The 17,023-nt window shown below is 38.2% G+C and overlaps 2 protein-coding genes across 2 annotated transcripts in view; one reads left to right on the top strand and one right to left on the bottom strand.

Moving 5' to 3' along the window:
- The window catches only part of PRKAR2B (protein kinase cAMP-dependent type II regulatory subunit beta), a 112,433-nt gene that overhangs the window by 29,552 nt on the left and 65,858 nt on the right, over positions 1-17,023 (top strand). Inside the window, exon 2 of the mRNA XM_036864000.1 lies at positions 1,672-1,707. Within this exon, the coding sequence (XP_036719895.1) occupies positions 1,672-1,707 (36 nt within the window). The remainder of the gene's footprint in view (positions 1-1,671; positions 1,708-17,023) is intronic.
- Positions 4,711-5,547, bottom strand: LOC118901030 (glycine cleavage system H protein, mitochondrial). Its single transcript, XM_036864001.1, has one exon. The coding sequence runs from the start codon at positions 5,545-5,547 to the stop codon at positions 5,026-5,028; it is 522 nt and encodes a 173-aa protein (XP_036719896.1). The 3' UTR covers positions 4,711-5,025.

Genomic DNA, 17,023 nt, shown 5'->3' on the forward strand with positions numbered 1-17,023 from the left:
GCCTTGGTCAGCCAGCACTATCTATTCTGCATTCCTGTGGTTGAAGTTTCCCCTGTCCTTGTAGCTTGCTGGGGAGGCTTTTTTTAGACTAGGTTCTGAAGGAGTTGTGAAAAAGGGTTGAAGGTGTCCAAGAAAACTGATGGAAGATTTTTTGTGCATGCGATATATAAAATATAACTACACTTTACCTGATGAAAGGTTTTTATATAAGTAATTTGTGACTTTGCAGCTATATGGCTGAATTATTTTGGTATATAAATAGTGGAAATTTTCTCTCTCTTGCTCAGAGTATATAATTTTGCTATAAATTATAGTGTTTTAATAATTGGGTTTGTGAATGATTTCACACAGTTAATCCTTAGTAACAATGGAGATCAATATGGAAGGAAATATTTACCTGTTACATGGTGATTTCAGGCATCAGTATTTTTGCTTTCTGTTCTTGGTGGGGCAGCATTTTGGTGCTAGAAGTGCCTGAGTTCAAATTCTCAAGCTCTGCCACAGGGTGACTATGTGATCTAAAGCAAACTAATCCATATCTCTGAGTCTTACTGTAAAATGTTGTCATCAGTAATGTCGCGGTGCTGCTACTTAATAGAATGGTTGCAAGGATTAGTGTGAAACATCTGACAGAGTTTTCTTCTAGTACTTATTCCGAAGCATCTATATTTTTTGTGCTCTATAACCGTAATGCTGACAAAAATTTTAAGTCTTCTTTTTTTACTTGACCTATTTCCATAGTGTAAACAGTCTTTATAATTACTGTTTTAAAAGTATTGAAGTATTAAAAAGTATCATAGTAGACCCATGACATCCTGCTACTAAAATATACTGTGTAATACATGATGTCCTTTCTGTATATAATATGAACTGTAAACTTACCTGCTTCTCTCAAGAAATAAAGTTTTTAAAAACCTAATGTCTTGAGATAACTGTAAGATATCTGTAAGCAAAACCAAGAAGAAACAACAGAGCTAAGTTGAATGCAGGGAGTGGGCCAAGGGTGGGCTTACCAGCTGAGCAATGCATTCCCATACACCAGCCTGAAATTGCAGCCTTCCACAGATAGATTTGCATATCATAGACCTTTGGGTTGCACAAAAATTGTCAAAACCACAAATATATCATCCTTTACCTAATAATGATATCAGTATATGTGAGCATTTTTAGTTTTGTTTCCAAATTTTTTCACTGTGAAAATGATGCTGTTGAATAGATGTGTGTGTGTGCGCACACGTGTGTGTATCTTTTTCCTTCTCTAGTAATATTTCTTTAGGATAAATCCCTTAAAAGTAGAGTTACTCTCTTAAAGGAGACACACCTTTTATGGCACTAGATGTAATTGCCAAATTGTTTACAAAAATATTATATAGATTGGCACTGTCCCAGTTAAGTAGTTTCAGTCACACATAACTAGGGATTTTCATTTAAAGTGTGTTGGGGGGACTAATTTAACAGGTGAAATATTGATTTTAATTTATATTTCTTTGGCTACTAGTGAATTTAAACGTTTAATTTTCATATATTAATGGTTTTTCTTCTTGCATTATTTATTCATTCATATCTTTCTCCTATTTAATTTATGGGATCACTTAATGATTTAGGTCCTTTTCAGGGTTTTGGATAAATTAAAATTTTATCTAATCATGTTATTCTGCTTTTCTCTTTCAGCTCCAGTAATAAACCGATTTACAAGGCGTGCCTCAGGTAAGTCTGATGATGGATTTTGCTCACTAATGGTGACATTTTAAAAATGGATTGGATAAGAAGGTATGAAAAGAATAATTGCTATAGAGTAATAACTTATTTGTCAGTCATTTTCCCAGAAAACACAACCATCTGATAAAATCAAGAACTAGAAAATAATTGGAAATACCCACGGAGTGGCTAAGCTTAAAATCACACTGTGCACTGAGGCTAATGTATGGAGACTCTTACCCCAATTTGTTTATTTCTGCTCTTGATAAATTATTATCTACATGGTTATCTGGTTTGCCAGTCACAGTTTAGAAGCAGTAATTTAGAACTTGGGTAAAGGACACTCTAGAAACAGGGAGGGATGGAGAGTTTTTAATAAAGGACAGGAAAACTCATAACACTCTGATATAAGACCTTGTCATCATGGGGTTCTATTCAGAATAGGAGCAAATTGCTTTATATTTGTTCATGCCCCAGGGGCTATTGCTGTCCTAGAGATACCACAGTAACCTTCTGCATATTCACAGTGAGGGCGACCTTAACCATTGACAGGTGCTTAAATTTGGTTCACTATACTGGGCACCACCTACATTACATTGGTGGGGAAGTATAGTACACAGTTGAAAGCATTTCTATCCTAAATGAGTTTGGGCGCTGAAATGGATAAACTATTGTTTGGAAAATTCACTTCTGTGAAATACCTTCTTCTCTAAAGATAGAGGACAAGTGAAGTACTACCATGTTTGGTTTGAGAAAATGACTTTCTTTTATATATAACTAGAGTTTTTTGGTTGAAAAACACAAGAAATAATTTCAAACAGATCATCTTTGACATTTATATAATACAAATGAGTCATTTGTTTCATAAAATTACCTAATTTCCATCTGTGCTATATTATTAAATGTGTTTTAAGATTGAGTTTTATTTTTAATTTGTCAGCAGTTACTGGTATAATTAACTCTTACTATGTGGTGACCAGGTCTATAAGGAAAAAGACAGGGATTAGGATAATATGCTGCATTGTGATGGTATCTACTTTATCCTCCTGAGCTTTTTGTAATGTTGAGACATAATCTATTTTTAATGTTGAAAACAAAGTGTAGATTATAATGCCTTTCATGGAATGAGAGATTATGTTTATGTCAGTAAGGCATCAATCAGACTTTATCCCAGAGTAAAGCTATCAAGAGTGATCGTATTCTGGTGTAATATTTAGTCTTTCATGAGCAGTGGTGGAAACAGAGAGGAACAATAAGACAGAATCAGTAGTGTGATATCTTGTCTCCGTGATGTAAGATTCTTTCTGTAGGAACATAGTTAAGACTCTTAAAATAAATTGTCTCCCTTTCTGCCTCAAACTGACATGAGACATTTATTTCTGGGCAAATTCCATTAATATTTGTTGTTCAGTATACTTAGCATCAGTTGAAGGATCAGGGGCTCTAGTATATAGGTTCGTTTTGAAACACCCTTATTTCACTCGCCACCACCACTGCTAAATCTGTGTCCAGTGTATCTCAGCAAGATTGGCTGGAAATGCAGACAAGCTAGAATGCCGGCAAAGAAATACACGTTCAAGTCAAATGTTGCATTTATTCCAAGTGATAGGCAATAGGAAATGCCAGTGAAAACAACAGGGAACAGTTTGATTTAAAGAAAAATGAAATGATATCAACGTTCAGGAGTCATATTGTAAAAGCCTTAAAAGGTGTAAATATTGTTACCCTAATAATATAACATGCTGGAAAGCACTATGAGAATGAATTTTGACATTAATTATTGGAAGGAAAAGAGAACTGACTTATGGAATACCCCTGATGGGTCAGGCACTGTGGTAAGCATTTTATACACATTTTCAGTCTTTCAGGCAAGGGAAATAAAATTATATTTACTGCCTTGGATAAAAAGAACAATATGGTCTTTGTCTAAAACTTTTTTGACAAAGAAAGCAGAAACTGTCTTAAGACATCTTGGGGAGGAAATTCTACAGTTCTCTTTGTTAATTTAATCTAGTGGCGAAAAGTAATTCAATGCAGTAGTAGACTTCAGTTTCTTTTGAAGTAGCATTTCCTGAACATAAAAAAACTAGATATCTACTTAAAATAGGGAAATTCATATCTGATAATTAAAAATATTTCTTAGGATATCTTTTTTTGATGAAGTTTTAATTCAGAAATACTTTTTCTTTTCAGAAGTAAATTGTAACTTTAAATTTGTAATGTGAAACCTGTAATTTAAGGGAAAAAAAATAAGTGAGCCAGAAATGTAGGATACAAGAGTTTACTTCTTGATACAAGAGTTTATTTCTTACTCGTCTATTTTTTTTTTTTTAATTTATTTTATTTATTTATTTTTGGCTGCGTTGGGTTTTCGCTGTTGCGCGCGAGCTTTCTCTAGTTGCTGCGAGCGGGGGCGACTCTTCGCTGCGGTGCGTGGGCTTCTCATTGTGGTGGCTTCTCTTGTTGCAGAGCACAGGCTCTCGGTGCCTGGCCTTCAGCAGTTGTGGCACGCAGGCTCTAGAGCGCAGGCTCAGCAGTTGTGGTGCACGGGCTTAGTTGCTCCACGGCATGTGGGATCTTCCCGGACCAGGGATCGAACCTGTGTCCCCTGCATTGACAGGTGGATTCTTAACCACTGTGCCACCAGGGAAGCCCCTTACTTGTCTATTTTTTAATAATAATTACAATAAGTACTGTATGTATACATTATAACAATAAATATACTATGTGTAGTGCTAGGTATTCAATCACATTTTTTTTTTCAATCACTTTTCTTTTTTTTTTTAAGAAGTTGAATATTTTATTATTAAACTGTTTCTTATTTTCCTGCAAGGCTGTTGCTTCACTGTATAAAAATAGCACCAGCAAACACAGTATATTGCAAAATTAAGATAGTAATGTTCTTCACTGGACACTATACAGCTAACAAACTTTTCTCCACTGTCATTTCTTTCCAGTGGCAAGTTCATTGAGTATTTTGACCCAAATCCAGGGATGGCTGTAAACAAGTTACAATATTATATAAGGTTAAGATAGCAATGTTATCCTTGAATTACATAATTTTTATAACTAGTTTTACCACAGATAATTTCAGGAATTCTGAGTATTATAACTGGAGACTAGCCTAAAAATCACAGGGTGTTGTGAAAAAGATGCATAGTGTTTATCTGAAATCATTAGGAAGTTAAGGGGTATTTTCTTCAGGCAACAATGTTTCCAGTAGCTTCTTTTGCTAAAAGTTGCTTTTTAAAAATCTATCCACCACTAATTTAAGACAACTATGCTAGATTAAGTTGTTTCAAACTAGTTTATTTAGGGGTTCCATTTTCACTCCTCAATAGATTTTATGTATTTCTCATATGCTTCTTCACTCATTAGTTCATCTAGTTCTGAAGGGTTACTGAGTGTCATCTTGATCAGCCAACCATCTTCATAACAAGATTTGTTGACAAGTCCTGGATTTTCTGCTAGAGCTTCATTAATTTCAGTTACTTCTCCTGATAGAGGAGAATAGAGTTCACTAGCAGCTTTCACACTTTCCAAAGCACCAAATTCCTCTTGTTTGTTCAATTTTGTCCCAACTTCAGGCAGACTACAGTAAACAACATCTCCCAAAGCTTCCTGTGCAAAATTGCTGATTCCCACTGTTCCAACACCGTTTTCTGTGGTTACCCATTCATGTTTGTCTGTGAATTTACGACCGGACAGCAGAGCGGGGCCGGTGCGCAGCGCCCGGACGGCGCCTGCCCGCAGTCCCCAGGGCCGCGGCGGGCAGGGCGCGTTGGGCGCAGAGATGGATCGCAGGCTGCAGACCGCGGCCCGCACGCTGCGCGCCACTCGCAGCGCCATGTTCGCAGGGGTGCAAAGGGTCTCCGCACAGCATCTAGAGCCTCAATCACTTTTGATTGAACGAAAATTTAAAAATAGTGTGTTATGATATATTCCTAATTTGACTGAGTTTCCTACATCTTTGAGGTTTTGGCTTTTGATATTCGTACGGCACCTATCCAAAGTAAATATTTCAACTTGAATACTTCAAACAAAACATTTCTCCCTTTTATACCTTTTTCTTTTGTTATGGTTCATGAGGATGAGGGCAATGTTTATATTAAGGATGTGTTTAACAAATACATAATTTCAGATCATTTTTATAAATAACACTTTTTCTGCTGAACTCTCCTCATGTGTTTTCAGTGCCTGCCCACAAACCTGTTGGTTTTTATTTCTATAAGTAAAAGGAATCAGTTTCACTCAGTATTTTCAAACAAAATTAATTCCTAGAATTGTAAGAGTTTGTAGCAGTTTCAGGGTTTCATAAGTTAGTTTTCCACTTGGTTCAGGAATGAAAGGCATATAGTGGAGTGTGATTAATGGATAAAAACAGGTGGGCATTTGGAAGAGTAGGGTCTTGCCTTATAGCGTAGATAGGATAAGTTCTACAAGACTTATGATGATGAAACTGTCAGATTTTTTTTTAACATCTTTATTGGAGTATAATTGCTTTACAATGGTGTGTTAGTTTCTGCTTTATAACAAAGTGAATCAGCTATACATATACATATATCCCCATATCTCTTCCCTCTTGTGTCTCTCTCTCTCCCACCCTCCCTACCCCACCCCTCTAGGTGGTCACAAAGCACCGAGCTGATCTCCCTGTGCTATGCGGCTGCTTCCCACTAGCTATCGGTTTTACATTTGGTAGTGTATATATATACATGCCACTCTCTCACTTTGTCCCAGTTTACCCTTCCCCCTCCCCATGTCCTCAAGTCCATTCTCTAGTAGGTCTGCGTCTTTATTCCCGTCCTGCTCCTAGGTTCTTCATAACCTTTTTTTTTAGATTTCATATATATGTGTTAGCGTACGTTATTTGTTTTTTCTTTCTCACTTACTTCACTCTGTATGACAGACTCTAGGTCCATCCACCTCACTACAGATAACTCAGTTTCGTTTCTTTATGGCTGAGTAATATTCCATTGTGTATATGTGCCACATCTTCTTTATCCATTCATCTGTCGATGGACACTTAGGTTGCTTCCATGTCCTGGCTATTGTAAATAGAGCTGCAATGAACATTGTGGTACATGACACTTTTTGAATTATGGTTTTCTCAGGGTATATGCCCACTAGTGGGATTGCTGGGTCGGATGGTAGTTCTATTTGTAGTTTTTTAGGGAACCTCCATACTGTTCTCCATAGTGGCTGTATCCATTTACATTCCCACCAACAGTGCAAGAGGATTCCCTTTTCTCCACATCTTCTCCAGCATTTATTGTTTGTAGATTTTTTGATGATGGCCATTCTGACCGGTGTGAGGTGATATCTCATTGTAGTTTTGATTTGCATTTCTCTAATGATTTATGATGTTGAGCGTTCTTTCATGTGTTTGTTGACAATCTGTATATCTTCTTTGGAGAAATGTCTATTTAAGTCTTCTGCCCATTTTTGGATTGGGTTGTTTGTTTTTTTGTTATTGAGCTGCATGAGCTGCTTGTAAATTTTGGAGGTTAATCCTTTGTCAGTTGCTTCATTTTGTCAGATGTTTTTTGAAATCCAGGTAAATGTATCTCTGGTATCTTCCTGACAGCACCCCATAACCTTTGTTTGCTTGTTTGTTTACTTATATTTTTATTGAGATATAATTGACATGTGAGATTGTGTGTGTTTAAGGTGTACAGCATGTTGATTTGATACATTTATATATTGCAGTATGATCATCCATAACCTTACAGTACCCGATAATCCTATTGTTAAACAAAAGAAAAAGAAATACTGCTTTTGTTCTTTTTTAATCCATTTATGCTGTGAGTAATCACTTCTTATCTTGTCTTTTTTAAATACACAGAAGTCATATACATACTCTATTTTAGAGTTTTGATAGAATTAACACTGACAGTTTTGCATTTAATTTCTCTTAGAGCCTATTATGGACTTTCTGTTTTGGAAGATTCTTCTTTTTGGTGGAAAAATGGGAAACATACTATTTATTGTTGTAATTATTATTAAAAATTATTGGTAGTAGTAGAGGTAGTAGCTGAATAAATCTTTGAAGAGTAAAACTTTAACCAAACAACAATTCTGTTGCTTTGTTGTTCATCTGGTATATTATATGGGAAAGACCCTAGGATGTAGAGTTATACAGACCTGAGTTCAAACCACCCATTTACTGTGTAAATTTGCGTGTAAGTTATTTACCTCATTGAGTGTTACTTCCTTATTTTCATTTTCTTTCATTTTGGGATCACAGCAGCTGTATTCACTTTTTTTTTTTTTTTTTCACTTTTGTTATGCTGGTTAAGTTAGATGGTTTTTATAAAGCAGAGTGTCTAGGCTCTCAAAAATGTTAGTGGTCAGCTCTCTTGAACATAGTTTAAGACAAAACAAAACAATAAAATGCTCAACTCTGTGTCTTAGTCTGTCATAAAAAGGCCTTAAAGAGTCATAACACTATTTTATGTTCATCCTTTAATATGGGCCTCTCTTTTTATTGTTTGTACATTAAAGTTTTTTTAAAAAAAAGAGTATAATGATTTTCCTCTGTGGTTTTGGCTCTGAATTGAAAAACAAATTGAAATGACCCATTAATCTTGAGCCAGTGCCTTCTCAGGAGGTCAGACCTGTCTCTGAATTTTTTTTAATCTCAGGATTTTATTTTGAAAAAAATCAAGCTTATAGAAAAGTTTGAGGAATAGTTCATTGAACACCTTTATCTAGATTTCCCAGCTGTTATTATTTTGCCACATTTGTATGCTCTTTTCTTTCCTTCCTTGCACATGCACTGACACACACTTTTAGTTTTTTAACTGAACCTTTTAGGAATCCTAAATACCTCATGCATGTCTCCTAAGAACAAGGACATTTTCTGAATAATATAATGTGCAGGGAATTTAACTTTGATACAGTGCTGTTATCTAATCTATGGTCTAGAGTCCAGTTCCTCAGTTGTCTTGCTGTGTCCTCTCTCCCTCTCTCTCTCTCTTTTCGTTCAAGCTCATCCAAAGATTTTATATTGCATTTAATTGTCATGACTCTGCTGTCATTGTCTTTCACAAAATGGCTCCCTGAAATTTTGAAATCTGCTTTTTTAGAGCTCTGACGGTTATCCCCAGCAGTGGGGCAGTTCCCGGTTATCACCTGTTGCGAGTTCTTACATTGTATGGGCACGTCCACTGTCTGGTCACGATGCCCCATTGATTGCCATGTATTGCTTTCACGGACTGCTGTTGAGCATTACTTGCTCTAATATGTCATTATTTCTTATAACAAAAGTGAAAATGGAGCTCCAAATTATGAATTGGCTAATTTTCTTTTCACATGTAGATAATTAGCCACTCTGCAATTTTTAGCCATAACATGAGCATTGAATTTTATAGTATATTTTTAACAGATCTAAAATCTTCTAATTTTCCCTAAACTAGCATTTGGAATAATTCAGAAGTGAAATTAACTCTTTGAATCTCACACATCCACTGTGTAAAATGGCACATTAAAAACTCAGTAAAATCACCCCAAACAGAAAATGATTAAGTCCCCAAGAAAAGTAGTGAAATAGCAGAAGTTCAGATCTTATCTTGAATCTGATTCAGGGAACATATGCTTCCTTGATTCAGGGCGCATATGCTTCCTTCTGTTTTGTTTTGGAAGGATTTTGTAGTCTTGGTATTCATTGTTTTTATTTTAAAGTTATTTGACAAGAGCTTTTAACCCCCAAATTATTTTTTCCCAGAGGTCATTCTCATATTTTCAAACCAATTTGCTAGTATGAATATAGTTACATTTATATTTTGTTATTAGAAGCTCATTTCAAGCTTGGTAATCACCAACACTAGATAATGCATTCCAGGAGAATACTACTTTAATTCATTTACTAATCCGTTCAGCAGACGTTTACTGATTCTTTACTTTGTGCCAGATACAGTGCTAGGGATGCAAGAAGAGTAAGATAGGGCCCTTAGGAAGTTCCGAGTCTAGCAGGGAAGCTGGCTGTGACTCAGAGTGTGCCAAATACCACAGTATCCACAAATGGAAAAGGAGAAAATGTACAGTTCTTCCCGGGCATGGGGCTCACAGAAAGGGTGCCATTTGAGCTGGTCTTTAAGGCTTATGACGTGGGTTTCAGCAGGAAGATAAGAGGAGTATTTGTGTTTTATCACTAGTAGGGCTGTTTTTATTATAAGTCCTTTTTCATAGTATGCTGCTCTGCACTTGACCTCTGCCATCAGTCACTTGTGGCCTGGAGTAAGCAGATGCCCAAGGCCATGGACAGCAGCGGCTGAAGGCCAGGAGTTATTTTTGCCTTTAACTTAACCATTGCTTCAAAATGTTAGCATCTCTCTTATCAGGGGAGGCAGTATAGGCTCTGGATTCAGAGACCTAGGTTGGAGTATTTGCTCTGCTACTCACATATCCACTTACTAAAAGTGTGTGTGTGTGTGTGTGTGTGTGTGTGTGTGTGTGTGTGTGTATGTTGGTCTTAGTTGCCTTTGTTTCTCCAGGTAGACCATGGAGATAATACCTATCTCACAGAATGATTGTAGTGATTAAACAGAAGATAATCCATGAAAGACGCTTCACACAGTGTTCCCCCCAGTTTAGTTTCACACTGTCAGCCTGTTGTCCACGTGGGTCTCCTAGACGGGCAGGGGGCTCCAGGAGCCTGGACTGGATTTGAGGGGGGGTCAGAAGTAGCTCGTGGACTGCAAAGCTTGACACAGAGAATCCTTTAGAAAGATGACACCCTGGGTGGGGCTGAGATCAAGAGTCAGCTGGATGAAACCAGAGGTGCCCGCGCTGGACAGGGAGGTGGACCTGGAGAGGGTCTCTGAGAGGCCAAAGCACAGGTCCCGGGGCTCTTTGGAGCGGGGGGGAGTGGTTCCAAAGCACCTCCGTCCCTGTTCTCTTTCTGTTCCCAGGCTCCTGTTAAAACAGACCCTCCCCTGGGATTCATCACAAGTCAGAGCAGGTGAACAGAGCAAGTGCTGCTCCCTTCGCACCCTCAGCCTCTTCCCTCCTCCTTCCTCTCTGGCAGTACTAGCTGACTGGTGCTTCTGGCATGCAGTGCGAAACAGAGCCCAGTGGGCTCCACGGCAAGTGTTCAGTCTCTGGTTCTTTTTTGTTAGGCTCAGGAATGCTGATAAACTGTCTCAAGGCCAGTGGGAGATTATCTCTTGAGCTTTATTGCATTTTCTCCGAAGTTCTCTTAGAGACCCCCGGGGAAGGGAAAGAGAGAGGCAGTAGTAAAACCTTGATGTACAGATCAGGGCTGGGCAGGGCGTCTCCTTCTGCTCCTGTAGTGTCCTCAGACCAGCAGATGTGGAGGGATTTGAAAGATGCCACGGAGGCCTGTGCAGCCGCTCAGCCCCTTGTGTGCCCTGCTCCCTGGACACTGCCTCTGAAACAGACAGGAGGAGCTAGAGTGGACATTTGAACTTATCGCAGCTGTCCTCTAAGCGTGATCAGAGTGGAGGTCACTGCTCTGCAAACTCTCCGTGTGAAGGACCAGTTCCTCCTGCCCCTTCGCCCCCGGTCCGCTGCAGGCCCTTCCTTTTGTAAACGGTAGTGAAACTGCCACGGTGGTAACACATCGCTGTACCAGTGGTAATAGTACAGCTATTACTATTAGATGCTCCCACTCTCTGGACTTATCTCACTGTGTACACTGAGGTTTAGGTGCCATGACCTCGGTGTGATCTGTATGAGACATGAAAGTTCTCGTAAGAAGCTTTATAAAGGGAAAATGCACATTTATCTAAAGGAACTGATGATTAAAACAAAACCAAAAACCGTATTTTACCACTTGGGCATTTTGTAAGAGCAGACTGCAGTGTGAGTGGTGCCCTTGGACAGGTAGGCTGCTGGTGTGCGGGGGAGGGGAGGGGCGGGCGGGGCTGGCCCCAGGTTCGTGGCACACGTGCCCTTACTTCTGCTTCCGGCATCCATGTGCCTCCTCACGTTGGGAACGCTTCACAGGCTTCGCTTGTCTGGCCTTGGGACAACTCACCCCGCACCATGTTCCCCACCACTCAGCACCCTTTCTTTCTTTCTGGATGCCATCTGTGAATAGAGTATGCGTCCATGCTGCTCTTACTATTACACATCGTTTGATTTTGTGGTTGTTCTCGTGTCTCTTTCCCTCTACTAAACCGTGAGCATCCTAATTAATGAACTGAGGGAAAAGGGCATTTCTGGGTGAAGTCAGAGAAAAAACAGAATGGAAAGTAAGGAAATGGGCATCCTAGAAAAATGGGAAGAATTGGCCAGATGTGTTATAATGGGGTTTAAGATTCCAGAGGAGTCATGACCAGCGTGTATTAGTTGCGGGGTGAGACTGCTAAAGGGGATATTGGATGAAGCTTTATTGGAGTCAAGGAATTAAAAAAAAAATTGAGGGTGGGCATGGACATTGATGTGTTCTGTGATGATGGCAAAACTGGAGTGGAAAGAAAACAGAGCTAGATGCCGGTCTGGAGGGTGCCTGAATGCCACAAATCTAAGGGGAGCAGGGCATCGGCAAGGAGTACCACGTCTGGTCTGGATGCCAGAGTGGGGAGCCAGGGGCACCCCTCACTATCATTCAGATCCCACTGTGTGTAGGGGGTGGGACCTTCTGAGAGTAGTGGTATTCTTACAGTGGAGGGGGGCAGGCGGGTGTCCCACAGGTCAGCTGTTGAGCAGATATTTATTGAGCAGTTAGCGTCACCAGGCACACTGCTGGGCGCTGGGTAGAGCAGCAGTAAACATACCCTGCCTTCCAGGACCAGTGGGGAAGCTTAAAGTGTGGAGATGAAACTGGGGAAAGGTGGTTGTCTGGAGGGTCTTGCATCTTGTGGATGACCAAGGATGACAGAGCAAAGAGGGCAGAGTTGGATGGAGGGTGTTTCGGTTATAATTTATTCACTATGAATGCTTGTTTAACTAAACTTTCTTTAAGGCTAACTCTGTCAGGTTCACAGTGAGAGCACCTTAACCTCCTGATGTTTACTGTGAGTACAGAAGGCAGGAGGTGTAGAAGCGAAGAGCTTGGAATGGCCATTCTTCCGTTTATTGATCAAATATTCAACCCTGCAGCGTATTTTGCACTGGTCTGGGCCAGAGGCCAACAGACGTACTTTAGGATTTTAGTTGCATCATTGTTTAGCTGTATGAACTTGGGCAACTTACTTAAACCCTCCTCTGTAAAACTGGATTGTTGTAATTCATGAAGAGATGTAGGCAAAGTTTTCTTGGTTTTTTTTTTTTTAAACACAGTGCCTGACACACGAGTGCTAAATAAACTTTTATATATCATTAGGCTCAATTTGTCAAATTCTAATCTAATGAAAATGCCACAATATTAGTATCTATGATATTTTCTCCTGTAATCTCTCCCTCTTAATTTTAATTGGCCAAAGTGCATAATTCAGTGTATCTCATATAGCTAATTCCCTTACGTCAAATTTGGATTAACTTAATTAACACTGTGTTGATATTTGTGGGGAGATGGGAGAGATTTCTCTCAAATGTAACATCCTTTAGCTTTTTGGATAAAAACAGAAAAGCAACTTCAGTCTCCCCTAAATTATAAGCTGTATGATCTGCTTTTTAAGATTTAACCTTTAATTTTAAATGGGTGTATGTACAGCCCTCTCTTCCTCCCCTTAATCAGATTGAACCGGCTGCTTCTCGGAGCTGATTACTGGAGAATGTTACTGTCATTGGATTCTGAGACTTTGAGAGGCCAACAGTGTCTAGCTAATCATTTGATCACGTTTTCTGAAAATTAATGGTACAGCTAAAAACCACAGAACGTATCCAAGTAATAAGCAGGTTTCATCACCACCACCATTTTTTCCTACCTTCAGTCTTGCATTATTAAAATCAGAGAACATTGATTTTGTTGTTGTTGTTGTTTTACATAAGATTGTATAATCAAATTGCTAAAAAATGAAAATATAGATGAACGGTATATTGTTTTCAGGATGGTAGAAAAGAGGAGCCTTTCATTTGAAAGACTAAACAGCTTAAATAATTGTATCATTATACATGTTTCATGGAATTATGAATGTTATCATCTTTACTGACCTTCATCAAAAAAGGTGGAACTGACCCTCTACTTAGATATTTTAAAGCAGAATTCTCAGTTATAGCTCCCATTTAAGAACAGATGCAGGTAGTTTGATGTGCTCATTGCATAACATAAATAGGGTACCAGATGCAAAGTGCTCCAGAAAATGTACATGGCTTTCATGCTCTAGGGTTCTTTTCACAGCTGAGTTTCAACGGGTTGCTGAGTGGTGAGCTGCTGTAGAAACTGAAAACTTCAACTCTTGTGGCTTTCTAAAAATAAACCGCTACTCAGGTTACCTTTTTATTTGGTATTTTCACTTTATTCAGATTTTGTGGCCCTCTTATAGCGTTGCTTTTCTTTTCTTCAGCACATTTACGTGAAGGGGACGATTTAATCTATTTTAAGTAACTTTCTTAGATTTGAGAGCTATTCTGGGAATTAGAATAGTGAAAAGGCTTATAATCCAGAATTATTTATTTAATTTATTTATTATTATTTATTTTATTTATGACTTATTTATTTTATTTATTTTTATTGATTAAAAAAATAAACATTCATGTTGTATCACCTAGGCAGTTAAATTAGAAGTTAAATAAAATTGAAGTTTTTCTCTAGTTAAATCTTTCAGAAGGGGTTCTTCCTGTTAAACTGTATAATCAGAGGGACTGGTGTCTCTTGGTTTGTTGTTGTAGCCGCAGGAGAATCACCCTGTGTGTCTCATCCTGGACAGAGATTCAGAGACAGAGACCATTACATATTCTGAAGGCAGCCTGTGAGTCCTGTTAAAAGATAAACTGAGGCACATTAAACACTTGAAGAGTTTACTTGAGCAAAAATTGATTCGAATCAGGCAGCCTCGCATCTAGCAGATAGAAAGGGGCTCCGAGGAGCTGCCCAAAATGAAAGAATTTTATGGGCAGAAGGGAGTGGGAACAAGGAAGTTACACTAGGAAAAAAGTGAGTTGGTTATTGCAAGGTCACTTTCCTTTTGGGAGTAGCAGGGTCTATCAGGCAGATGACCTCCCTAGGGCCGACCAGGCAACTCCTGATTGGCTGATTTAAGATTCAGTTTCTGGGAGAGCAGAAACTGTAATTAAGTCAAGTCTCAGTTTGGTGACCTGAGGCTTATTAGAGGCAACACCATTTTGGGCCTGTAGTCTTGTCTTTAACAGTCATGAATGTTTTTCAGGAATTTATAATTCCTAAAGCTCTCCCCCTTGCTTTCGTCAAAGAATAAGTTTCTCTAACGAGAAGTCGCTCAAAAGCTTATTCAAAGGACCGTTTATTTTGGTTATGAACCGTCGTAGTCTAACTTGTGAAGGTATTGTAGACGGTGATGATGATACTAGAGTATACGCAGGATGGACTGTGTGCCAGGCACTGCTTCTTAGCCGCCTTCCCCATGATAACCCGCGAGAATCACTGCTACCATCTTTGAAGGAGGGTTTCTTATTGTCTCCATTTTACAGGTGTGAAAACTGAGGCACAAAGAGAATAGCATGCCTAAGGTCATGTTTTTATTTTTTTAATATGATTAATTTATTCTTTAAAATTGAATCAAAGTTTTTAACAGTTTTATTAAATGGAAGTCACAAGCTAGTAGTACTATAAAAATCTTGGATACTTCACAGCCAAACCATGTCCTTGTTTGTGAAGATTCTGGAGAACACTAAATCGAACAACTCCTAGCTATATTTCCATTATAATTTTCATCCTGAATTTTGACATTATGTTATATATTTTATACACTAAATTCCAACAAAGTAAAGGAAAAGCACTGGTTTCTAGTACCATTCTAGCATTGTATTTCTACACATACTTTAACAAATGAAGCATTTAATTTATTGTTGTTGTTTACTAACAGCCAAGGTTAGTCAAGTTTTCTGTGCCCAAAATTGCAGAATGGTTTACATTCTGATGCTTTTAGCCATCAGTTTGAGTGATTCAGATTTTTTTTTTTCTTATTTTTCTTTCTTAGTATCAGAAAAGGTTTATTAAAAAATCGTCACCCTGAACTGGTGTAGCATGTGATGCTACCATTTATTAAAACCAACTTTTCCAAAGTGGTCCTTATATAAAGTATATAAAAAGCAATTCCTGGTGTGACTTATGCTCTGCCTCTGCCCCTTGACATCTTGATTCAGATTAATTTTGATCTAAATTTAAGTATTATCCCCTTTCCTTTTCAGCTAGATATCTGAAAATACTGTGTTGCCACCCAAATTAATGGATAAGTATCTGGAAATATTATAAACCATGATACTACTTGTTTATACATAGAATTAACTACATTTTTAGAAACGATTTGCTTGCAGTTTAGTGAGGTTTATTATGTCTCTTTGTTTCTCCCTGGAGAAGGAAAAAAAACTATTAATATTGGGAAAAATCAATTTAGTTTATATTGTCATGACTACCATCTGTATGCTTTTCGGATGTCTGCAAATCAAACAGAAGATTAATGATGCAAGTATACCTAAGGAAGGTGCTTAGAACTGAATAGGTCATGTTTACTTGGTTTATAGAATTGTATTATTGCAATTATGGATCCTCTAGAAAATAAAAAGACCTAGTTACATCTGTTTGTATAAACTAGGAACCAGAGTCCAGCACTCTGAGCAGTCTAAAAACAGTATGTGAGATGCTCCTTGGGGACAGAAGGGAGAGGGTGAGATGAGAAGCACCAGGGGAGGTAGGCATGGACGGAGGGGAGGGCCGAGAGGTGATGGTTTGTTCATTTTCTCCGTGTTGATTTGAAATCATTTTCAGCTCTCCCTTATCTTCGGCAACAATAAGTCAGCATCTTTTTTTCTTTTTTTTTTGGCCTTTTTAATGATGAGGTCATTTCCCACGATATATCAAGCGCAACTGTTAATATGTTTCTAAAATGGAATCTTTGTGAATCAGTAGCCATGTTTTTTATAGCTGTAAACAGTGCATAATGTACCTTTTATATCGTTTAAAGATTTCTTTATTATAAAGTTGGTACATGCTCATAGTAAAAAGTCAGATGGTACAAAGGGTATAAAATGAACACTACAGGTGCTTGTTTCTTCCATTGTTTCCAGTCATTGTCCTGGAGGTAACCACAGTTAATGGTTTCTTGAGTACTTTCCTGGACATTTTTATGCACATACATATTTAGTTAGAATTAAAATTATATCCAGCTTTGCATATTGCCTTTTTCACTTAACAGTATGCCCTGTACTACTCTTCATGTCCTTATATCTAGAGGTGCCTCCTTCTTATTTTAATGACTGAATGGTATTCTATTATATGGAT

The sequence above is a fragment of the Balaenoptera musculus genome, chromosome 9 (genome assembly GCF_009873245.2).
Source record: "Balaenoptera musculus isolate JJ_BM4_2016_0621 chromosome 9, mBalMus1.pri.v3, whole genome shotgun sequence".
Taxonomy (NCBI): domain Eukaryota; kingdom Metazoa; phylum Chordata; class Mammalia; order Artiodactyla; family Balaenopteridae; genus Balaenoptera; species Balaenoptera musculus.

Coding starts and splice junctions, on each gene's coding strand:
- LOC118901030 (XM_036864001.1), bottom strand. CDS start 5,547: ATGGCGCTGCGAGTGGCGCGCAGCGTGCGGGCCGCGGTCTGCAGCCTG.